At 35.1% G+C, this 25,259-nt stretch overlaps 1 protein-coding gene and 1 long non-coding RNA gene across 3 annotated transcripts; both read left to right on the top strand.

Moving 5' to 3' along the window:
- The first annotated feature begins 1,936 nt into the window (after nucleotides 1-1,936).
- On the top strand, nucleotides 1,937-4,349 carry LOC147910294 (uncharacterized). 2 transcript variants are annotated; one of them, XR_015544416.1, is made up of 2 exons: nucleotides 1,937-3,780; nucleotides 3,965-4,349. It is a non-coding gene; the product is annotated as an uncharacterized LOC147910294 (long non-coding RNA). The 2 variants fall into 2 exon arrangements; XR_015544415.1 differs by having other exon boundaries at nucleotides 1,937-3,791.
- A 5,219-nt stretch (nucleotides 4,350-9,568) lies between these two features.
- LOC105149736 (protein charybde) lies at nucleotides 9,569-20,131 on the top strand. The gene is made up of 4 exons (XM_011062360.2): nucleotides 9,569-10,491; nucleotides 12,666-12,849; nucleotides 13,286-13,441; nucleotides 13,853-20,131. Exons 1-4 carry the CDS (start codon nucleotides 10,443-10,445, stop codon nucleotides 13,941-13,943), a joined length of 480 nt encoding a protein of 159 aa, XP_011060662.1. The 5' UTR covers nucleotides 9,569-10,442; the 3' UTR covers nucleotides 13,944-20,131.
- The last annotated feature ends 5,128 nt before the right edge of the window (nucleotides 20,132-25,259 follow it).

The following is a 25,259-nucleotide window of genomic DNA, read 5'->3' as shown; positions in this document are numbered from 1 at the left end:
ATGAGAATTTTAAATCACTTAAAAAAAAATATATATATATATATGTTTTAGAGTATTTAATATCCACCTTATATATATCTAGTAGAGATATTTTTGTATATTTCACACAAATTAGTCTTATAAAAGAGCAGTTACAAAAGAGAAGAGTTTTCGTTGGTCCACCTTGTATAATCAATTGTATATGTATAAGATATATACAGGGTGGATATTAAATACTTTAAAACATTTTAAGCGATTTAATTCTCATATAAATTCAAAACAAAAAAACTAACATAACTATATATCTAAAACGGCTTAATTTCAAAGATACAGAGTGTCAAAGTTGAAAAAAGTTTCGTTTTTTTTTCAAAAATTTCTTAAAAACCATTCGAGTTATTTTGAAACTTCATATTTTGAAAATACAAAGCTTCATCAAAATAATTCCAGTGCGTTTTTTTTAATTTTTGAAAAAAAAATTTTTTTTTCAACTTTGGCACCTTGCATTCTCCAAATTAGGCTCTCTCGGTCATGTAAAATTTAGTCGTGAATTTGTGTAAAGAATTTGTTTAAAATCTTTTAGAGTACTTAGTACCCACCGTGTATATTAATATTGTACATATAAAAAAAACTGATCTCCAATCGTATCGCAGTGTTGTGGTATTGAATACTGAACATACATGAACAAAAGGAATTGAAACTTATGTAGGACGTGTATTTATTTATTACATGAATGTATTTATTATTCAGAACGGTATGGGATATATAATACTGTCTGTTCGAGGTACAATCTTCGAAATCGCACAATGTACGCTCGGAATCTCTACTTTTCCTTCTATTGTTTTCATTTCTGCCGATCGTCGAGAGCGGATTCGCTCATCGGGTTCGGCGCGCGCGAGCACAGATTCACAGATACGTAAAAAGAATCTATAAAAGTAGAAACGTGTGTAGAGCGATGTATACATGGCGAACCGCTTTATCGCTGAAAAAAATCTTGCGTGACGCATACACACGCCTGTGTGCGTGTACGACTGTACGCGGCGAGGTTTTACGAGCTCATACATTTGTGGACAGTGTTTCTCGGTGCAGCACGCAGCGATTCTCCGCTTCTCCAGTCTCTCATCACATTTTCCAATTGCATTTTTATCGCCTTGTTCATTGACCCACTCTTTTCCGCAATATCGCGGCCTCTCGAAGCCCGTACACGTCAAACGATTTATCACGATGACACTTCGCAGTGAAACCATCGGGAATATCGCGGATTAAATAAACGCTTTCATAATTTAACAGTTTTTATAAACGATCTTTCTCCTCTTCCTCTGTTCTTTCTCTCCACCTCTCCACTCTCCCGCTTTATCCCTCACTCTTGACGAGCATTGTTCAATTTCAGTCCCGTCTCGCGTTTCAATCCTCAAATGGTTTCACAGCTATCTTTTGTCTTTAATCTATTTATCTTTTATCTTTAATACATGCTTTTTTATATCGAGGCCAAGCGTAAACAAGCTAAAGTAAAAATAGAAGTGTCTATTTAGATTAATTAGTAATTCTGTAGATTAATTAGTAATTCTGACGCTAGTATTTACGGAGTCAAATATTATGCAGATATACTTGTGTAAATGCTACTCCGAGTATACTTACCTTATTTAAAAAAATGTGATTGTTCTCGAAACTTCTTTACTTCATTGCTTGTAACTTTTTTTGCAATGTTTCAAGATGTTAGTAGCATTATTAAATCAATGATCAAGTTAATTGTGTTATTGTTTCAGCTTCAGTTTTTTTTTATGATTGCATTTCAAGTTCCACAGTAAGCGGTTTATATAACTGAAGGTTATATTTAAAATTTACATTTACATACAAACAATGTTAAGCAAGATCTCGATGATATTAGCTTCTAATTTGCTTCCATAGCCATTTTTACTGATGTAAATTAACTTTAATTTTGGTTTAATTTATTTTATTTTTTTTTAGTTTTAAGAATTAGAAGAGAACAAAGAGTAAATTAAATTACTGTAAACATTAAAATTAATCTACATTGATAAATACAGATATTATAGTTGATTATATTCGGATAAGTTTTTAAATCGATTAATTTATTATTGTATTATTAATTTATTAATTTATTATTGTATAACATTTTTATTAATAAGCATACATATGACGTTTACTTATTATTATTACGTTCTTTAATCTAACGTGAAAAAAATTTCTTTAATCTAGTCTCAAAAAAAAATTTGTTTTTTTACAATATGTTCATTTTTATGAAAGTTATAGCAATCAAGTTATGCAGTGGTGCGTCCAGCAGAAAAAGCAGCTTTGCAACTGTTGCAAAATTTTTCAATATGATTTATGCACTTAGAGTCAATGAGGAACTACAAGCAAGAACTAATCATATTAAAAAATTTTACAATACTTGCAAAATAGTTTTTCTGCTGAATGCAACCAGTGTGTTGCACTCGTGACACTAGTAAACACTAACTAAAAATAAAAAATTATGACACATCAGTGTGTTATAATTTCACATTTAACAATATAAATAATAATATAACACGACATACGCATATTATAATATATAATAGTTAAATTATTGAGTGTGAAGAAAGCAACATGACCTTATGTTACTTTTAGTTTCAGTTCCACTAATATAAGAATGTAAGATTATGGATTAAGTTTAATCTTAGTTTAATTTACTGTTTATCTTTTTCTAATTCTTTTAGAAAAGAATAAGAAAAAGATTAAGATCGAGTAAATAATTGAACCGAGATTATAAGTTAATCTTATATTGGTAGACCTAAGGTGATATTTACTGATAATACGTGACATTGAAAGATTAAAAATCAAAGTTCACCGAGAATAGAAAGCCTGGCAAGAAAAAATCCGAAAAGAATCACAGCAAGAATGTAAATCTTCGCGCAATCGACCGTCGACACACGTCATGAGTAGACTTATCAGCCATATTCTTTTAAGAATACATATACTCTTTTTAAAATCGTAAAACTTTTGATTATTAATTAAACTTTTACATTTATAAAATTATATTAATAAGAATTGTCAATAACAATTATATTTTAGAAATTTTATTTTTTTGTTAAATACATACACTTAATGTAACACATAAAAAAATTATACCCTCTCCCCCCATATCATCTTTTTTAAAAAGAAAAGTACAATGTACTCTTCTCTTTCTCTCGCGATTCAGATATGGTAATATTGATGACCCTACAATCGTGAATTTCGTGGAGCCGTTTTCGTGGATAAAAGTGCAATTGTGTGAGCCACACAGCTTGCAATTAATTCCACGCGAATCGTCGAGAGGCGCGTGTGTTGGAAAAAGCCGAGCCGGTCGCCTTTGCATCCGCGCGCGCGCGCGCGCGTACACACACACCTAAAAGCGCTAAACTAGCCGGTCTCGCATTATTCGTGCTTCCGCACACATAGCTGAAAGTCGCTGGTAACTGTTACCACTCCGAGGGGAGAAGGCGCGAAGGGGCGAGGCCTGGCCCCCTGGTCGCTCCCCTACGTTCCCAACTGTAGGGGGACCCCGAGGGGGTGAAGGAACAGGAGGGGGCGCGGAAGGGGAGTCGTCAGTACATAACATACATATACACGAGCGAACGTCTCTCGTCTCTCGCTCGCGTGGCCATGCGTGAAGTCAGCCCCCAATGGCCAAACGTGAGTTTCACTCCGCTCGTTACGCGTATTTATAACTTCGCCGGTCACACGCGTTTACAAACGACGGAGTCCGCGCGCGCGATGCTATCGATTTTTCTGGATCTCCGTGGAACGGCGATTATACGTCGCGATTATGTATGTCATAGGTATATACATATATAATATGTACATACACGCGACGCATGTATTCCGAGCGCGTGCGTGCGTGTGTGTGTGTACGCGCTCGCGCCGGCTCGCGGAATTATGTAACACGTTTCGCGTCGCGTTTCTATTAATGTCACTAATCGGCCGAGTATTAATCACGTTATCTCGTATATAGCCATACGGCCGTTCGTGACGCTGTGGATGGCTATTATATCCTTTTTGTGGATGACACACTGGGGTGCCGACGGTATTTTATCCTTTTTGAATTTTGGGGACAGTGCGTAGGATCGCATCGGTGGGATCTGAAAAGCCTGACGCGAAGGTCGTAATTTTTAGCCTTTAAACAGGCACGAACTTGCATCGACATGCACGAACTCGACGCTGTTGTTCTGAAATTCGACACAAAGAGATACGTTTCTCGCTGAATATGGAGCGTTCTGCTTAAATTATGTCCATTTAATTTATTCTTTGTAATGTTAGACATAGAAAAAAAAGATAAAAATAGATTGAAAAGTGCGAATATTTTGAAGTAACGGGCAAGTGAGGGAAAAAAATAAAAATAGATTGAATTACGGGATTACGGTTAATCTACGATTAATCTACGTTCGTAGAAGAGGATATTAAAGATTAAAATTAAATTGAGATATTAAAATACATTGAAATACGATAAAAATGATTCTTCGTTTTTCAAATGTTTTATAAAGCTAAAGTTCTATGTATAGTGAAACGTTAGGAACAAGATAAATATATTAGTAGTAAAAAAAGATAAGGAATATAGATAACGTTTAACTCTTTCATAATTTTATTATTTCTCTAATATTTAATATTTGTTTTTCTTTCCTAATATTTTTTCCATTGTCCGCAGAATCTAAACTCTCGATAAACATTTCCTTCGCGTTGAGTTTCTTGAAGATGTGCGATTTCAGCATTTATGAAACACTGTTTCTGGTGATAAAAGAATATCAACAGACTGTCCTTATCTCTAGACATAAACGATCGTAAGATGATTGTATAGCGCTAGTGTACACGAGGCAAAGATTATATTTCGCTTTTAGACGCTTGCGTCGGCAACGTCCCTTTATTTCCCGTAATTTCTTGGATAATTCAACGGATTAGTGCGCTCCGTATATGTAGTCGCTCGCCCCGAGGCCGCTCCCGTGTAATTGTTATACACCACGTAATACTGATCGTGCGGAAGAAAAAAGGAAAACGACAAGAAGCTGAAGCTTCACGGTGCATTTTGATGATTATTACCTCTAGTCCCTCGGTTTTTGCCGGCCGAACCGGTTTTTAATAAAATTCAGCTCTTCGATTATGTCGTCGGATGTACGATGCAATCGGAGAGCGCATCGCCCGGCAAGGTTTGACAGAGATAGATGAGCAAGCGAGATAAAGAGAGAAGAACAGAGCGAACAAGAGACAAAGAGAGTCAGCGAGTCAGAGATAAAAAGAGAAAGAATAGAGAAAGAGTGGCAGACAAAGAAAGAGAGCGAGTGAAAGAGAGAGAGACAATGAGAGAAAGAAGTGAGTGGGGGACAAAGAAAGTGAGAGAGAGAGAGAGAGAGAGAGAGAGAAGCAGGTAGAAGCGAGGGATAGAGGTACTTAATAGAGAAAGAGAATTGCAATAGAAAAGAGCGAGGCAGCGCGAACGTCATGTTATTCGCGATCACGTACTCGCCTCCACGTAAGCGAAACAAAGAGATCGATCGGTCGAGTTGCGGGGAGCGACGACCATAGCTATGGTTCCTTTCTCTCTCTCTTTCTCTTTCCCGATTTACGGAAACGTAATTCGCTTCTCTTGCGGTCTCGCGACTCGGTCTCGCGACTGATCGCGAAATCTATGTGTCTTGATTGACGTGTGAATGAGTTAATAATAAAGTTGAGATCGCGCGCTGCCCATCAGGCCGCGGGGGCCAGGCATTATCGGGAGTTTGTTTGTACGAGAAGCTCAGCAACCGCGCAGATAAAAACGGCACTTCCGATAGAGATGTTATTTTCCAGAATCTACAGGCATGTTGTTCCATCAGTCCTGCGTTTTGCGAATCGTCTGATTTGTACATATATTCGTTGTTCCTGAACATTTTTCCGCGAAGATATCCGCAGGGATCCATTAAAGAGTCATTGCAAATCCGTATGGGTCTATTCCAGACAAACTTGCTTAAACGTATGCATATAAAGGAAGTTATCTAATCGCATTTCACGTACGTAGAAATGCGATTAGATAATTTTCTTTAGATGTACATTTACGCGGATATACAAGTTTGGCTGGATAGATCTTAAAGGATCATTTACACTGGTCGTAACTGTTAGCTTACTTGTTGTAAACTATGAGAAATTAATCATTCATCAGTCAAACGTGAGGAGAATAATAGACTTCATTTTCCTCACATTATGATTTATCTTAATTGATCTTTAATTATTTGATCATGCAGCTGCGAGATTCATAGCGTTTTCCATTAGGAAAACTAGTGCAACACTGACGAATTGAATGCAAATTGATATTTTTAATGTTAATAAATAATTTAATTCTTTTAACGTTATCGTGACAACAAAGAATACGTAATTAAAAGGTTTGAATTATTTATTAACACTGAAATATGTGAATTGATTTGCATTCAATTATACTCTTGTCAGTGTGTATCATATTAGTTTTCCTAGTGGAAAATATTGTACTATCGGTCTTTAGGAGCTTTAGAACCATGGCACTCAGAAATACTTAAACAATAAAGAAATCAACATGTTGGATTTGCTACGCTAAAAAAAAAATTTACTAAATTTTAATAAATATACATTTAAATAGTACTAACTAAGGTTTAAGGGTTATTACATCTATTATGTTTCGGGACTCATCAAACGACATCTCACTGCGGATTATTTTATCTGTCTGATACCGTTCAGCCGATTAAGCGATTGTATTTATAAATGCGCGATAAGAAAGAGTGTACATACATTGTAGATACGTATGGGATTTAAACGCGATACGCGATCACGTTTGTTGATCCTCAGCAATGATTTGGACCTGCGGATATTTCATTCGACGGATTTTTTGAGTCGCTGGCAGCATTTTGAATTTATTACAGATCATCCGAACCTGTCAAGCAGGTTTTCGAATCTTTGCGTTGTCACAGATTCTTAGGACCGGTGATTCTTAGGATCCGGTATTGTTGGGCCCCTCTAGTATTTTATCCACAAAGACCCTTTTGGAGTCACAGGTGTTCGCTACTCCTTTGCGTGTTTAATATATTTCCTGGATATGTATTATGGAATTATTCGATATGAATTTCGATCAAAATTGTTCATATCATTCCTTAGATTTCTATTATATTTCCCGTGTTCGGTCGCTTTCTCGGATTCGTCAATCTAAAATTCAAGGAGTTTATCCTATTTCAATATTTTTGTCAATTCATGGAGTTGAAAAAAATATCGGATAAACAGGAAGTATATTTTCAACACGTTTATTTCGAGTGCTTCTAAGAGAATTGCTTATAATGTGTTTTGAAGTCGAGATGTATATAAAAAGGTAATTCTATTTTCTCGTTCCCTATTTAGCACCCAGTCGCTTTCTCATTTTCGTCAATTTAAAATTCACTCCAAGAGTCGCGAAGCATATCGAAATAACGGATAAACCGAGGAATAAACAGAAAGATTATTATGTTCCACGCGTTTATCTCGATACTTCTAAGAGAATCATTTATAATTTGTTTTGCAGTCGAGATGTATAAAAAGATAATTCTATTCCCTGTTATCATTCGCGGCCGCTTTCTCATATTCTCCAATTTAAAATTCACTCCAAGAATCGCAAAACATATTGGGATAAATCGAGGAGAGAGAGAGAGAGAGAGAGAGAGAGAGAGAGAGAGGGAGAGAGAGAATAAAAACAGAAAGATTATTATCTTCAACGCGTTTATCTCGAGTGCACCCAAGAGAATTACTTATAATTTGTTTTGAAGTCGAGATGTAGAAAAAGATAATTCTTTCCTCTGTCATACACCGTTCTCATTCAGTAATCCATTTATCTATAGCTCTCATCCCGCGATTTCCATAATCGCGGCGGTTTCTCGCCCGAGCGCGTAACTCCCGCGAATATGAAGCTTTTATACTCTGAATGCATCTCGGTCAGATCTATTGTCCGAACGTGACCGTCTTTGTATTAAAACTAACGGCATCCGTAAACGGCACGAGCGCGCTAATCTTGTAACTCTCGTTACATAAATCCTCCTCTCGCGTGCGACCCAACGTGTCCTCCGGATTAGAGGCCGATAAAAAAAAAGACACTTATCACGTACGATCTATTTGTCAACGTGCGAAAAATAATTCTCGTCGACGAAAGGAAACAACATTTTCTCCGTTTCGTAACAAACGTGACGGGGCGACTTACGGATGGAAAAATAGAGTGATATCGAAATAAATCGACGCGAACGGTGTGTCGAATCGGATATTACTCGTTTTTAAAAAAAGAGAAGTAATGATAAATCGCGCACTCTAAGTGACAGTAAAAAAAAATTACGATTAAAAAAAGTAGATACTCTTTATACGCGACGATAAAATAAATATATCGTGTCGAGTGAATCAACGTTCGAAATGCTTTTCGTGAGACCGGTAGTAGAGCTTGCTTAGATCAAGCATAGCCGTGAGCAAGCGCTTCTTAATACAATTGGAAGTCTTACGCAATACGATTTTCACAATCAGCTTTTATCAGGTTCTACATTTTTTTATATTTATTATATTTATATTTTTTTTTATATTTATTATCTTTAAATATAAGTTCTTTCTTAAATGTAACTTTCTTATCGAAATTCTCGTAAAAAAGTATTTTTTTTTTAAATCGTGATTCTTAGTACAATTTCCTTAGAAGAATTTCCTAGAAATTTAAATTTGTTGGTCAATTAATCACTTATTTTGAGTATTGTTAAAATATTGTTAACAGTAATTTTAATACTGAAAATAAGCAATTAATTGGCCAATATTAAATTTCTATAATGGTTGGAAATATTGAATATAATTAGAAATCTTATGCAATATGCGTACGGTTTTCATTTTCATAATCAGTCTTTATATCGAGTTCTACATTTTCTTTTTTATATATCATTCGTCTATATCTTTAAATACAAGTTTCTTATTGAAATTTTTGTAAAAAAAAACCTATTTTAAATCCTGATTCTTAACATAATCAGAAATCTTACGCAATGTGATTTTCACAATTAACCTTTATAAGTTTTATATTTCCATTTTAATTTGTTATTCATCTACATCGTTAAATATGAGTTTCTTATAAAAATTCAAAAGAAGACTTTTAAATCATGATTCTTAACACAATCCAGAAATCTTACGTAATGTATGTGATTTTTATAATCAGCTTTTACGAGTTCTGCATTTTCTTTTTGATTTATCGTTCTACGTCTTTAAGATCTGAGTCTACAAAATTTTTATCGAAATTCTCGTCATCAAAAGAAAAAATTGTGATTGTGAAAAAATTTAAAATTGTGATTCTTAACAATTTGGAAATCCTACAATACGCAATTGTCACAATTAGCTATGTTGTGAGTTTTATATTTTCTCTTTGATTTGTCATTTGTCTACGTACTTAGATAAGTTTTTTTATCGAAAATTCTTGTCAAAAGAAGACTTTTTTTTTTAAATCGTGATTCTGTCGTGACGACTTTTTACCATAACCTTCGCTACAGCCAGGGTCAGCTGATCCCGCGCCCCACAGCAAAACACAACACCTTCTGAATTTCTAAAACAGGTTTTTCTCCCCTCCGGGATGCAGCCAGAAAGGAGGTGTGTATGTACGCTCTTCGTTTTTTTACATCGGGAGCGCGGATCTCTCGATTTTTATCCAAATCGCCTACGCTTAAAAAACCTGCTACCGAGCGAAGGGCAGTAATTTCACCTGCGGTTTAATACGCGCGTCTCGTCGCGGCGTTAAAAGCCGCGATAAAAGGTTACGCGACGTAATGCACGTCGACGAGAGATGAGAGTAGACGAGAGAGAGAGAGAGAGGAGAGAGACAGATAGAAAGAGAGAGAGAGAAAGACAGAGAAAAGAGGAGGGAGAAAGAGAAGAAAAACAAAACGAGCATCGTGGGTGAAAAAAAACTCGATGTACCGTCGTCACCGGCGGCAACAGCGGATAGATCCCCTCCGAGGAGGATCGCACTCGCACGTTCTCGCACGCTCTCGCTCGGTCGGGATGCCGAGCGTGACCGAAGGCCGGCGCGAGTATCGCCGGAAATGGCCGAAGTGCGGACGTACTGCCGAAACGTCACGTAGGCGATGTTGCTAGGCGGTCGACTGTAGGCGACGTGGGGCGAAGGGAATGGCGGGGTATCCTCGAGGTGGGATCGCCCGTATAAAAGTCGCGTCAGCAACCGGCGGCCGATCAGTCGAAAGGGTGAATTTGCCGTGGATCTTTGTCGAGAGCTCTCAATTCGCAGTCGCTCCGGTGAAAGCTTTCGGTGTTACGGATCCGGTTGCCTATTGTCCGTCATCAATCTGTTCTCCGTGGCCGCTTTCCACGCGTTTCCAACAGCCTCGTCCATCGTTCGCCGTCGACATCTCTTTCTCGAAGAAAATCGCGTTGCCGTTCGGCAAGGCCGACGAGAAAGCCGTGTCCATTGTGCGTCCGCCGCTGCAAGACTTTCTCGCGAAATCATGGAGGTCCTGCCGTGTCCTGTCAATGTGGACTTCAGCAACACCCGAGGTGAGTGCGTACAGATGTAACGGCTGTCTCGCGATGCCGGTTTCCCTTTAATTCCTCCGTTCTCGCGCTTCAATTGTCGGCCTCTCCGTTTTCTCCTCCATCGAGCGAGCCGTTGTTCTCAGCTGACAACGCCGGCCGCAATCAGCTGATTTTTGCTTTCGCGACACGTTTCGTCGGCTGCATCGCTCGAAAAATTTACTCCGATTTCTTAATATGGACGAGGATTCGATTTCGAGGCACACCGGCGATTTACCGGCGAAACGTCGAATTATAGTTGCGTCAGCGTCGGTCTTCCGATCGTACGAGGGGGAGGGGATGCCCTTCGCTGTCGTTTTTCCATGTTCCTCGATTGTTCTCTGTCTAGCTTTCCACTTACAGTCTTCGGCGTGTTTATAAATGGAATTTTCCTAAAATTTAGCGCTTTCGATCGTCCGGTAAATAAATACGGATTAACGGACACAAAGAGAGTACTTCAGTTTAATTGCTCTTTCGAATTATAGAATACAAACAAGATTTCGTCAGCTGATGATGCAAAAACTGTAACGTGAATGTATTCCTTTTATTAAGCAATCGATCATATTTTATAACTCGCTTTATTGTGAGATTTTTTTATTTTCGATTCCAGCAATTTTGATAATAAAAACGAGAGCTCCAGTAATAGAAACGTTTCAGAAACGTTAGAACACAAAACGGAAGAGTTGATTGTCCAAGTGGCATAGAACGATTGTGATTTTTGTTAAGCGCGATAAGATAGATAAAAAAATCGAGGTCAAACGAGTTCGTACGAGCTTACCTCTTCGCCGGCCGCTAGAAACAATGGTCGAGGCAGGCTCGAGATAGAATCGACCGAGTGATCGACATACGTCTATTTCTATCAATGTAGATTAACTTTCAATTTGACTTACTTTTTTTCGAATTCTTAGGAGCAGAAAAAAATTTCTAGAAAATAATTAGAACTGAAAAAGAGTAATAAATAAATTTATCAACTAAGGCTAAAAATTAGATTTATTTATTAAATAATAAATTTATCTCATATTTTTTAAATTAACAGGACATCACTATAGTTTCATAAAAAAATAAGTTAAACCGAACTAGAAAAGAGCAATAATAAAATAAATAAATTATTTATCAATTGAGGCAAAATAATTATAAATTTATTTATAATTGTTTAAATAATAGATTTATTTCATATTTTATAAATTAATGAGCAGGACATTGCTATAGTTTGATAAAAAGTAGATTAAAACTAATCTAATAAAATGGTAGAAACAGGCAATAGAAGAAAAAAGAAATGTTACAGTTCAGATATTCTTTCGACGATCACGCATTGATTAAAAAAATGAAATGCATGGCGAGGTGGGAGACTCGACGTTGGTTGCGTCCTCGCTCCTAACGACTGTTCTTTGTTATGTTGCACAGACGTCGGTTTTAAATAATAAAACGATGATCTCATCACTTGATTAATCGGGATTATATGCTGCGATCGAATTAATGCGAGCGTAAAATTAGCTAATATCTAGAATCTACTTGCGGAAACAAGAATCGGCATCGAAGCACTGATTAAAATTATATTTGAGTTCGGATTATATTTAGATAGAATGGCAGATAACGTGAATCATCATCGAGAAGCAAAATATGTTTTTTCGCCTATGGCTTTCGATTACATCCGATGATATCGGTTGATTTATTAATATCTAAGATTACGTCAGTTCCCACTTTTTATCTCGGAAGATATTAGATAAATAAGAGGCTATTATATATATATATGTATATATGTATACTTTTCATATATTTTGTTATGAAAAGTATTTTTTGGGCGAAAGTTTGTGGGAAAGTTAAATTACGAATTATTATTATCCTAAATAATAATTTTTATTTAACTAAAAGAATTGTTATTTAAGATAATAATTCATTTTTTAGGATAAACTATTATTTATCCTAAATGTGTAATTTAATAATTGTTTAATTTGCATTAACGAGACAATTAGTTCAAATTAATTTTATTTAGGTTTTGAAGTAATTGGGAGAATGACTGTTGAGTTGTCTGTAGGCTTGAAAATAGAAGAAAAAGTGATCTGCCACTTTCTTTTCAATTGACCGCTTTAACGTTTAGTTTATTCACTGGGAAGCTGAGAGAGCGCACGCGCTTAATTTCGTTTAATTAATTGTTACAGCTGGAAACGAGACGGACGAATTGGACGGTGCCTGTCAGGCGTTGGCGAAGAGGCTGGAGGTTGAACTCAGGAGGGCTAAACACGCCCAGCTGGCTTGCGGCGAGGTTCTCCTACCTGCCGATTTGCTGCCCAAGATAGCCAAAGATGTACTTACGATGGCAGAGAATGAGCCCTGCGGCCTTCGGTAAGTAGAATTTTCCATGTTGCCGAAATAACCCTTCCCTTTCTCGAGTGATTCGAATTCGACCAAATCAACACGATCCGCGAATCCAGATAAATATTATTTCGCGCAACAAGTGTCCATCTGGAAAATATAGAAAAGCTTTTCTCCAAATTGTTTTTTTTTTTCGCGAGTAATGTTATAGGAAATATCGTTAATTGTATAAAATATTTGGAGCGATTTTTTTTTCCAATGAAAATTTGATTGAATTATATATATTTTTTTCATATTTTTTAATAGTTTTATTCGGTTATTAAAAAGATCGATGCTAAAAATAAAAGTGTGTTAAACTTTCCTCGAGTATCTCGATTCGTTATTGCTGTAAACGTTTTTCCTGAATAAATTGATATATTGTCTAAATTTTCAATATCTTTGAAAAATTGATGTTTGCTTGTTTCAGAGGCTGTACGTTGTTCATCAGCTTCGAAACGGATAGCATGTGCCGCAAACTGTCGAGAATACAGTGCGATCCCAGTACTGTGTCGACGTTCGAGCTCTATCTCACGCTGAAACAGGATCATACATCCTGGCACATGCTGCTGCCTCAATTCTTAAAGTGAGTATACATTTAATAAAGTAGAATCTTGCAATTAGAATCTGATTTAAATCACTTTAAATTACTTATGTTGCAACTTAATTTTATATAAAGTTATTTAACTTATTCTTTTGTTTGACTATCTTTAGACTGAGATAATATTGTAGATAATATTCTAGATTCTTTTGTTATACTTTGTAATTAGCTGTTTTTATTTACATATTTACTTCGATAACATGAAGTGGTATTGCAATACCGCCTTCTTCACTTAGATTGTATGATTAGATTGTATCTGAATAATTTTTATCCGTTCAGCTTTTCCGTTTCCACAAACTTCGCGTTGCAAAATATTGTACATTTTGTAGATAATGCGATTAGCATGATTGTCTGATGTAAAGAAACTGAAAACGATTTGTTGTTTTTTTTTTCCAGAAATCTCACACGTGGCGGTACCATCATGATCAGTAGGGATTTCACTTTGCAAAAGAAGAAACTCTACAGGTCTTTCCAGCAATCTCATTGAAGTATCTCGGGATCACATACCGGAGTTTTGCACGTTGTAACGATCACCCGTTTTGCCTAAACGGGTGCGGCCATTTTTGTCAGTTAATTGCCCTATAGGCGTTGGCCAAATTCATACAATATCGAAGACCAGGAAAGAAAAAAAACTAAGACGGCGGAAGCAGAGGACCTGAGGTTAGATTTCGTCGTTGTAATGGCACGCTGTAAAATTCGCGTATCATGGTCGCGATTATGCGAGGTGTTGCGTTTAACCCTTTAACTTGGAAATTACATTTCAATTTTCTATATAAATGACACATTTTACTTATAAGAAACAGTAGAGTTTTTGAACAAAGGTACTTGCACGTACAAGTGCAGGAGATACTGAAATTGATCTGTGTGTTTAGAATTTATTCAATGGATGTGTAAAGAAATGAAATAGTTCGTAGAAATGCTGCTTTACGGTGTAAAAATATTGCAGTTTGAACACAACAGATTTACGAAAAGTTAGATCTTGCGTTCAAAATCTAGTGATGTATAGATCTAAAAGATGAAGAATCTATATGTCCACAGATCTAAGTTCTATTATTAGTTAAAAAAAAATTGAATCTAACGAACAAAAATCCAGATATTTCAACCTATAAGATTAATCAGGGATTAAAGAATTCAGTTGAATTATATTTAATTGTAATCCAGAAAATAAGTAAACGATTAGATTCGAAGATCGCTAGAATTAAAAAAAATATTTGCAAAGCTAGTTTATAAGATATGTAGAATTTGAAGATCGTTGGAATTGAGGATCGTAGAATTTAAGCTTTCCAAAATCTAGGGATTTGGAGTTAGAAGTATTGTAACGATAAGGATGAATCTTAACACGTTTTCACTGTTGAATGGCGAGTCAGTTAAAGGGTTAATGACAACACCATCGCTTTTTTGTTCTGCTGTCACCATGCAATACTGTATTCAAGGAGAGAGGCCTATTACGCGTTCGATAATTGTGATAGCGCGCGAGACAAGTTCTAATAGTGGTAGATCTTATATCGCGAGGAGTGGTCTCTCGCATCTTCGTTCTTGAAGAGGATATGTGATTATAAGACTTGTAACAAATTTCACGTGATACGTAGCAAGTATAATTAGTTTTTAGAGCGCGTTTTACTGATTAATCATAGTCAGGTAGCTATTAGTCGCGTCGGATGTTTAGTGATGATCCTTCGAAGCTCGTGTGTGTACGTCTCTCACGGACGAGCACATATTGTCCATTTTTCATTGTGAAATGTGAAATGATTATGCTGGAATATGTGGCAGCATATTCTCCAAATAGTAACCTTTTATGGAAATCTTGCAGGATAGTCCCAGAGAGAAATAGATCCTAATGAGACTATCATTTTGTGATTAATCAAGTCACTATTGATATTAACATAAGAATAATTCGAATATATAATCATATAATCGAATTATCTTACATTGAGAAGCGTAAGAACTCGAATAATAATTCATATTTTCCAGTTAATTTTTACATTTTCAATTTTCGAAAACAAAATGTTTGTCTTAAAAATCAACAAAAGTAATTTCAGTAGGATGTTCTCATAATGCACATTTTTTTGGGACATCCTGTATATCCTGTTGGTAGATGATACAGATGTTCAGCCCATACCGTCATTCCATTCGATCGATCTTTCTCCCTCGTCATTTTCTCCCTTCATAACAGTCGCTGTATGAAAAATCTCATTACTTTATAATAACATCTTCTCTCGATGTCGCGATGCTGATGATCATTTCTGCGATATCATTAATAAATATATTAATATTTGTCTCATTACCGGGTGATTCGTCTCGACAGTAATTTATTTAAGTCGAATTTGTCGGCGCAAAGCAATACGGCTTTCGCCTTCTGTATTGTTAGTGCATAATATTTTGTTTCAGTTAACTTTCAATATTTCGCGTTTTGAGATTTTGGTTCTGCGAGTATGAAATTATTTCGATGAATTCTGTGAAAAGTTCAAAGCTTGTGAAACTCGTCACAGATTTTTCGTTTAGTTTGCGGGGCTAAGAGAAGAACCTTTAACGAAATAGAGTAAAGCGGTGCAATTTCTAAATATATCTTAGACTTATTACATTAAGTGATAAAAACCAATCTTACTGTCTAACGGATAGTTAAAATTGTGTAAAATCGTATGCAGACTAATGGTATGCGCAATTATATATCCACTAAGCTAGATAGTTGAACTATATTTCTCGGTGTAATCTGAGAGATGATCCATCTTGAAACTGTATCGCTTTAACTCTGTAGCTTCAAATAGATTTTCACAGAGAAACAATGACGAAATGAGCTCGTCTTTGCTGTTTAACGCGCTAAAAGGGACGAAAGATTAGAGAGAGGATTAACGTTCTGCTATTAAATTATTGTTCACAATCTTCGCTTCAATTTGTCATGTTATTATGTTATTATTCGTTGACTACCGTACGTACTATTACTTACGTTGTGGTTAATATCTGTTCGCGTTTTCTTTGTGTCTAGATTTTTTTTTACTTCTTTACCATTTTTCGTTCTGTTTTTTTTTTTACTTTGCTTCGGTCGCTTTTCGTCGTAGTGCGATTAAAGACCTTAGTGGCGGTATTGTGATATTAAGAATTACGAAGTGATTAAGAGAAAGAAGCAAGTGTGTGATTATCGTTAGGATTTAGATTAAAGACGCTCATATATAAAGTTTTCTTCGCGGGGTCGAGAGAAACGAGTTGCGTAGGGATACCAATCCCTTCCGTTTTACCTTTGCGCACAAGAGAGAAAAAGTACATTGAAATTGAAAACCTCTTCGTGGTATACTTACAAAGGGTGGCGACGCTTTAACCGGTAAATCGAATATTTATATCAGAAAGTGAGGTTTCCTTTTACGAACTGAATTACAACAGGATGCGTACCGCAACGAGACTCAATGGAATTAGATTGAACTCGGATTTTTTTGTGATAATGTAGAGCTGTCTCTTTCAAAATCGGCGAAGCAAAAAACCGATGCTGTTGCAATGAAATTCACTGTTTAAGAGAAAAAACTGTATGAAAAGATTTATTTGTATATATTTTTATTTTATACGTTAAAATAAATTATAATTTTTATTGAAAAAGAATCTAATCTTTTTCATATGCTCTGTAATGCTATTTTAAAATTTGTTTCTTGTAATTTCGTTAGTAATGTGTACAATTAACTAATATTTTTTAGTAAAGGATTTCGGTTATGTAATCTCGTATGTGTATTATATATATATATATATATATATATATATCATAAATTTTCTAATATATATTTATATATTAAAATCTGGGAAACAAAAAATTTTCTAAAATTTTTAGAATTTAAAATAATTTAGGATCTTTTTGTGTATTTTCTGATTTCAATGATTTTACAAACTATTTAATTTGTAAAATCTTTTAATTTTACATAATGTGTAAAATAAAATTGGTTGCAATTTATTAAGAAAATCAATTTGATGTTACAATATTTAATTAAAAAAATTTACTTTTCTGAATAATTATTAAAAATTTAAGACAAATGATTATAATTCGTTTAAAATTAGAACTTTAAAATTTGAACAATAGAATGAGAGAGTCCAATCTTAATATAAAAATTCAAAGTAATATACAAACATATTAATTAACTGAATTCTTTTTGTGAATTTTTGTCACAGAAAAGAAACATAAATATCGAACTTTTGGAAATAAATAATTTACGGTGACGAGTTCCAAACTTGTTTCTTGATCATCTAAATGATGGAATAGAACCGGTTAAAGCTCTAAAGGGGGAAGAGACACAATCCCGTCCAAAACATTTTCCCACCATCCTTCAGAGTCGTGCATCTACATCCCCTTACTTCATACGAGGACGAAAAAAGAGAAGTAGCTAGAAAGGTCACGTAAGAATGAGGGACAGCCACATGTAAAGTTAACCGCGCGTTGTAAATTGGACTATCGCATTTGCACGAAGGTGTAAGACTGATTTGCTGATGTAACAAACGAAAGACATAAAGACGTTGGCCCGTCTCAAGCCAACTGGCACTCACAGTACGTATGACCGTAAATTATTGCCCGAGAAGATACTACCTAAGAAAAAGATAAATAATTATCTTGCAGGATATTTATCTTCAATAAACTGATTATTGAAGAGAAAGAAGGCGACGCACGCACATATAAATTATAAATCTAAAAAGATGGATCTCTTTTTTTTCGGGCAATAATACTTTACTCATACTGTACTTCAAAATGTACTATTATAATTAGCAGTTATTTGTTAACAACAAACGCTACAAACGACATCGCAAGTCGAAATTGTAGCATTACAGAGTGGTGGAAAGCAATACTCGCGGCCTCGTTTAATCGTTATTAGTTAATTATGAATGTACGGATAAATTGCGAGCGGGTATACATTTTACATATGAAAGATTAATCCTATACAGTATAACACTTCTTTTTTTTATATGAAAATATGAATGTGTCCGCATATATTATATTGTCAAATATATGATATATAATTTATATTATATTGCAAATACCGTTTATATAATATATACACATATATAATGTATTTTATAACAAATTCGAAGTTACTATGCGAAATAAAGGAGTCAAGTGTGGGAGCTATAAAAAAAAAATCACGAAAACTCGTTTTATGATCATTTTATTTATATTCGATTTTATAATTAAATGCGATTTTATAATTAAATTATAATTAACTTGTAACACCTCCAATGAAGTTTTGAAACCTATTGAGGCGTCCGTTTATACTGTCGAGGGTTAAACGTGGATGGAACCATTTATATATATACATGTGCTTTCTAAAATATTATATCGTGATAAACACAATAATATCGAATGTGACAACGGCGGTGGTATCGTCGTTAATCACGTTTTTACAGTATGTGAGAATTTTATTAAAGACGTTATAAAAATTTATCTCATTTTTTTTGTATAGAGTAAGACATAGAAAACAGTACAAGTTTTTTCCTGGAAAAAGAAATAATTATATTATGAAATATATATATATATATATATATATACATATATATATATATATATATATATATATATATCATAAATAAGATAAATTAATATCTATAACATTCTCTCAAGGCGTATCTCCAGTGATGATCCTGTGGGAGACACATCGTAAAAGAGAATTGGATGAAGTTCAAATGATAACAAAAATTTAATTATCGATAAGTTACGACGGCGAAAGTTCCGTCGATCTCGTTTGCGTGACAAGGGCGATTAAACAAAAAAGCGCGTTCCCATTGATTGCCTCCATTATTTATCGTTTGTAGCGATTGTTTCTCGACAAAGCGAACGTTAACAGGATCGATCTGTGTTAACGATGTGCGTTACGCGCGCGGATGTTGCAAATTACATTGCGCACCGCAGGACGTACTCCCGTTTACGAAGTAATTGTTTTTACAGACCGTCATGGAAAAATTTCCTGATCTCATGAGCAGGCGAAGGTTTTTCCACCTTTGGCAGTGAAATACGTAAAGGGCTCATGAATATTCTTGAAATATTTATGTGTTTGTAAATGTGCGTAAATAGCGTCGTGACGATCGTGTAAAGTTTATCCCTAAATAGTATAAAACAACTTAAATATGTACGGAAGAGTCAAAAAGAGAGTCTAAATTTTCGTTCCAAATTCTCTTCTGGATATTTGAAAATTTCTTAAAAAATTTTATAACAATCAACATGATAAGCAGAGCTGATAATTTTTTTCTTAATTTTCTTCATATTTTAGACATGGAAAGGAAAATTCCTTTTTATACTGTTTAGGGTTAAATGTTAAATTACTACGAAGACAAGGATTGATGAAAATACACTCCTCATGGCAAGAGGGTGGAAATGAGAACGAGTTTCTTGTATCGCGAGGGTAGAGAGGAAGAGAAAGAAAGGTAGAGAGAAGAGACAGATAATATTTGTAATGTTGCACAGCAACGATTTGCGCGACGCTCGCTGTGCTTTGGATATTTTTGTACCTTGCGCGATATGAAAGTCCGATTACGTAGTTTTCGCGATAGTTTGCTCGCGATTAATGCCGCGGCTTCTCGATACGTTAGTGATCCTTTGCAAACGCATTTTCCCGTATTAAGAAATGCTATGTGATGTTATTTCTAATTTGTAATATCTACGACAATTTATGCTGCGTTTGAGAAACGCAAATAACAGAAAGAAATATATCAGAAGGTGTTGTCGATTTTTCTTACTCCCTGATCCATTGTTACTCATTATCATCCTTCAGAGATTCTGCGAAATCTTCATCCACTTCATTTCCTTTAAAGTAAGATAAGTGAGTACGAGAGTAAAACGAGTAAAAAGATTATTTTGCAATTATTAAAATATTATATATGCAAACAATATTCTCGATAAAATGAAGATATATTAATAAAATTACGATGCAAACTGTTTTTAAAATAAAGTTATGTCGAGAAGATAAATGTAAATATAAATGTGACACATGATCTATGATTTTTATAAAATTGAGATTGAATTATCAGTTAGGTTTACGCAAAGAGCAACTGAGTGCAACTTGAATTAAACATTAATTATTTTACTTCACATTAGAAGTCATATTAGAAATTCAGATAAAATGTCTGATTCTCATTTTAAAGGAGTTCTATAAAAAGATCGAATTTTAATATATTTATATTTATTAGCATTTGTTATTAATAGCATTTATCAAACTGTTAGAATCCATGCATAACGAGGAGTAATTTTACGCGATTTGTCCTGAAAGAATAATCAATTATAAATTCGTGTTGAAGAGGTGTTTATTATTGAAATATAATACTGAAATTGTGAAGCAATTATGCAAAACAACGTGAATACGCTGACGTCGCAGTAAAGGAACTGTTATTGCTAGCGAAAAATGTTTTCAACATCGATATTTGCACTGTTTTCAGATAAAAGTTTTCAGATAAAACGCTCGTGAAACTGAATCGCGTCGAAACGCGATAGATTGACAATAAGTGTATTATCAGCATGGGGGGGGAGGGAGAGGGAGAGGGGGGGGGGAACTATATTTACGTACGACGACCCAGGATTATAAATCTACACATGCCTGTGTAAACGTCGAGGAAATTCATAATTGAACGATTTACGAGATATATTCGAAGATACTCGCGAATATAAAGTGCGGAGAGAGAGAGCGCAGTCAAGGATTTAAGCTCGAAAACGCTACAGTGCAGTGTGCGGGGGCCGTATTGTTTCAACTAGTTCCCGCAATTATCACGGCGTACAGGATTGGATAGGAGAAACCGGTTTCTCGCGCGCGCGCCTGCGGTCGCTCGACGCAACCCGTTTGTTCGTGTTTTCATCTTGAAAACTCGTAAGTATTATCGGCATTATTCCGAGCTCTTCTGTGAAAAAATTCTACGCGGCATAAAACGTAATCGCGTAAACCGGATCGGAAGATTGCGCAAGCGTTGCCGATCCTCGAGCCATTGATTCCACATTGTTGTATGATTCGTGTTTGCTTCCTTTTTTTTTTAATTCGTCTGTATTGTATATTGTATTCTTTTGTCACATTATAAATCTCGATGGTCTACCATCGCGAATCAATGATTTCCTGTGAACAACTTGGAGTTTTTTTCTAGCAAAAATTGACGAGAACTTCGATAGCGGAGTTAATTTAGCAGCGAAAATTATTAAAACTTTTTCTATTGTACGTTTCAAAACTATCTGCAATATACTAGCAATATTAAATCCTTTACAGAAATTTAATATGATGGAAGGTAGTGATGAATTATTTATTTTGAGTATTAAAAGCACTAAACTCATAAACAATCTACCTATTTTTTTATCTACTTCTGTGATCTTTCTTTTCCTTTACTTTCTATCTTTCTTATTTTATTAACGTCTTATTTACTGCTTAATATTATCTACTTTTTTGTAATTACTTTTGTATTTTTTTTTGTACTAACCATAAGTACTATTTTACTCATAATAAGTAATTAATATACTATTGCTTTTTTTAGTATTAAATTGGATTTCTATAAGACTATTAACGATAAAAAAATTCATATAAAGTTAAACGACGAATAAAGTATCACTTTTCTCGCGTCTCTTCTGGTACATAAAAAGTATATTTAAAAACTTGTAGATCTTCTATTATATTTTATAACTCGAAAAGTGTTCGAGTTGTAACTACGAGGATGTACAACATTTTTTTTTTTAATATTAGCGACATTTTATTCTATAGAGACGTTGCGTAAATTTTCAAGTCAAAACGCGTCGTCGTCTAGCGTCGTCAGCTTCTCCCTCAATTTCGCCTTTTTGATGTATATTTTACGACCCAAGCGAATGACTTTGTTAATATCTGCTCCGGATATTCAATAAGCTAAAACGGGAACAGGCGCTTCGAGACATCTGTGTCTAATTTGGTGGCGAATGAGTTCTGGCTCATATCCGCGTCCGCAGTGTCTCTTCCTGAGATCTAGCATATCAATAACGCGTAGGTAATTCGAGTCGTGCGCGATAACGGGCTGGCAACTGGCTTGACTTGCTATGCGCGCTCAGCTGATGGCCGGTATACCCACTGACGTGACGTTCGGATGCGAACATATACACGCACAATCGCCTACTGTTTCCTTCGCCGATGAGAATCGGAGTTGGCGCAGACAGTTTGTCGCTGCGAGCGAAATATCAAGCTGGAAAATAGGACCAAGTGAAATTGTTAAAAGACGACAGAGATAACGACGGGGGGGGGGGAGGGGGGAGTGATTTCGAAACACAAATATCTTTATCTTTTGTTGTATGTTCGATATATATTTCTACGTATACATTTTAGTCAAATACTGTTTTTTTATCAAATCATTCAAAATTAAAAAAAATTTTTTTTAAATATTCCGAATTTTGGGTGTGAAATTGAACACCTACAGGAGTTCTGGGTGTGGAAAGCTCCATATCTTTCATAAGGAAGTTTTCGTCTGTAAAAGACGACATTATTCTTCCAGCTGGATATTTTCGTGTTCTTTTCATACGGGGACCTCGGGATCGAGATGACGTATGCAACTTTTTTTTTAAACCGCAGTCGAGGTCGGAGAGATGGAGAGCTCGAAGAGTCGGAGAAACGTCACGGAAACTGTACGAGAGACCTGTCAGATGTCACGTTCTTAAGAATTTCTTGTCGTTCGTATAAAAATAAGTGGGTTTTCCATCATTTGCATGCGCATGTAGATGTGAAAACTGGGATCATTATTGATGTGATAATTATTGATGTCTCAAATAAATGTAACGTTCAGTATAAAATACAGACGTAATAATAGAAACATATAAGACTATTTTCTTTTATGACATCACGAAACTATACTTATTCTATCTTTGTACAGTCCTCGATGTTTTTCTTGGAACATCATATCGGAACTTCTTTTTATAAATCGAATAACGTTTGAAATCAGCTAACATAAATCCGATTTAACGACTCATTATATTTCATTTATCGTCTTCGCATTTATATCTTTTGTCTATAAATCAGGAATAATCATTACGTTGTAATAGCAACGAAGAAATCTGCCAGCAACTTTTTATATCTAGGTACCTTTATTTATTATATTACGCTTATTTTATTTATATCACATTTACACTATTTATATGTATATTATTTTCATATTTCGATATTTCGAGACTGACAGGACAAGTCGAAATGCCAACTTGTCGTTTGGCAGCGGTAGAAAGCAACTGTTTGTTCACAGATATGCGTTATATTTACTGTTTACTTTTTTACTTTTTCAAGCCGCAGAATGACATTGAATGTTCTATTTTCGATTATTGACATGTAAAATCAAGATAATCACCGGTGTGTTCTTTGATTTTTCATTTTAGACAGAATCTTTCACATCCTTCAAATTGATAGTGGAAGAAAAATTTGATTTAGTTTTCGATCTTCTCTAAAATTTTCATCAAAAATTAAAATAACAATAATATTAATTGTCTGTATAATGTTAATCTTCTTCTCTTTTTTCTTTCTTTTTTTCGTGACATCGGTCCTGATGGAAGCTCGCTTTACCCGAGGGGTCGATTTGCAGTTGCTCGACTAGATGCGCTCACGCATACACGCACACACGCATACGAGCACGTAGGTACACGCTGCCAGTGTGCGAGCGTTTATCGCTTGCATGCAAGTTCGTTTACCCCGATGCAATAATCGCCATCCCTTATCTCGCGATTTCCTGCGGTGCTCTCGCTTTCGCGTCTCGATCGCGGTATACTGCGCTGTGATCGAGGCTTTAATCCGCTGTCCTCTGTTCTCTTTTCGTGAAAATCGAACGAATCATGCTTTGTCGTGTGTGATAATAGCAGAGAAGATTTAATTAAATAAGAGAAATCCTATATTCGATCAAAGCGAATCTTATCGTTAGTGCTCAAGTGTTTCTACGTGAATTTATGTACATATCTGATTCTAGAAGAATATTTGTCATTAAAAAAAAAGTAATGAGTCAAAAGTTACTATTTTTATGATTATAAATAATAACAGATATGTATGATATTACGTTTAAAATCTTGAACTTTAATTTCAATCAATGATTATGTTTATATTAGATATACTATACACTTTCACGTGTTACGCTTTGCGATGTCTATTTATATTTCCTTGTTCAGCTGGAAGAAACTTGCCTTGGGATAATAATAAATATATTTTCTATCCCTCTCGTTCTCTTTCCCTCTATTTATCCGGATTTCCCTATTATGCACTACGCTATGATCCAACCGTTCAAACTTGGAACGCATCTTCTGCCGTTGAACCCTTTTCGGAGTTCATGTTTGCGTAATAAATGGGCAATCTGCCCGCGTAGTCTCTGCAACCAGTCGCTCTATTTTCACTTTGGCAAGGGTGTGTTATACACAAAAATTTTGTGTACCGTATTGGCGGTTGAGAGGGAATCAACCGGTTTTGATGAATTATTCTTAGCCAGGAGATAAAGATCGTCCGCGTACAATCGATCAGCGTCAACGTACTATACTATATATGCACGTTAATGCCGTTCGGCTGGGGATTTACGAAATATGATAACAACGAGAACATGTTGCCATGACAGTAAATCTGCTCGTTGTGATCTGGGGTAGGATTGCATCATGCATTAATAGATGCATTAGGGAAAATTGTATGATTGCTCCTTTCAGGCTTTTTTCACAAGACTATTAATTCATTTAGAGTGAAAATATAAAATCGCTTTATAAGAAATTTAATTAATTAATTCTCAGAAAAGAGATTTAACAAGATATGTATGTCCATTTCAACGAAAACTAACTTTAATCTTGGTTTAACTTATTTTTTTATCTTCTTCCAGTTCTGAGAATTAAAAAAAAGATAAA

The sequence above is a fragment of the Acromyrmex echinatior genome, chromosome 3 (assembly GCF_024713525.1).
Source record: "Acromyrmex echinatior isolate Ae372 chromosome 3, ASM2471352v2, whole genome shotgun sequence".
NCBI lineage: Eukaryota > Metazoa > Arthropoda > Insecta > Hymenoptera > Formicidae > Acromyrmex > Acromyrmex echinatior.
Note: the sequence above shows the minus strand (reverse complement) of the source record. Positions and strands in the feature narration are given on the sequence as shown.

Bases quoted from the DNA above. Each gene is read 5' to 3' on its own strand.
- LOC105149736 (XM_011062360.2), top strand. From the start codon at position 10,443: ATGGAGGTCCTGCCGTGTCCTGTCAATGTGGACTTCAGCAACACCCGA. The intron at 12,850-13,285 runs GTAAGTAGAATT...TGCTTGTTTCAG, and splicing joins AATGAGCCCTGCGGCCTTCG to AGGCTGTACGTTGTTCATCA. The intron at 13,442-13,852 runs GTGAGTATACAT...TTTTTTTTCCAG, and splicing joins CTGCTGCCTCAATTCTTAAA to AAATCTCACACGTGGCGGTA.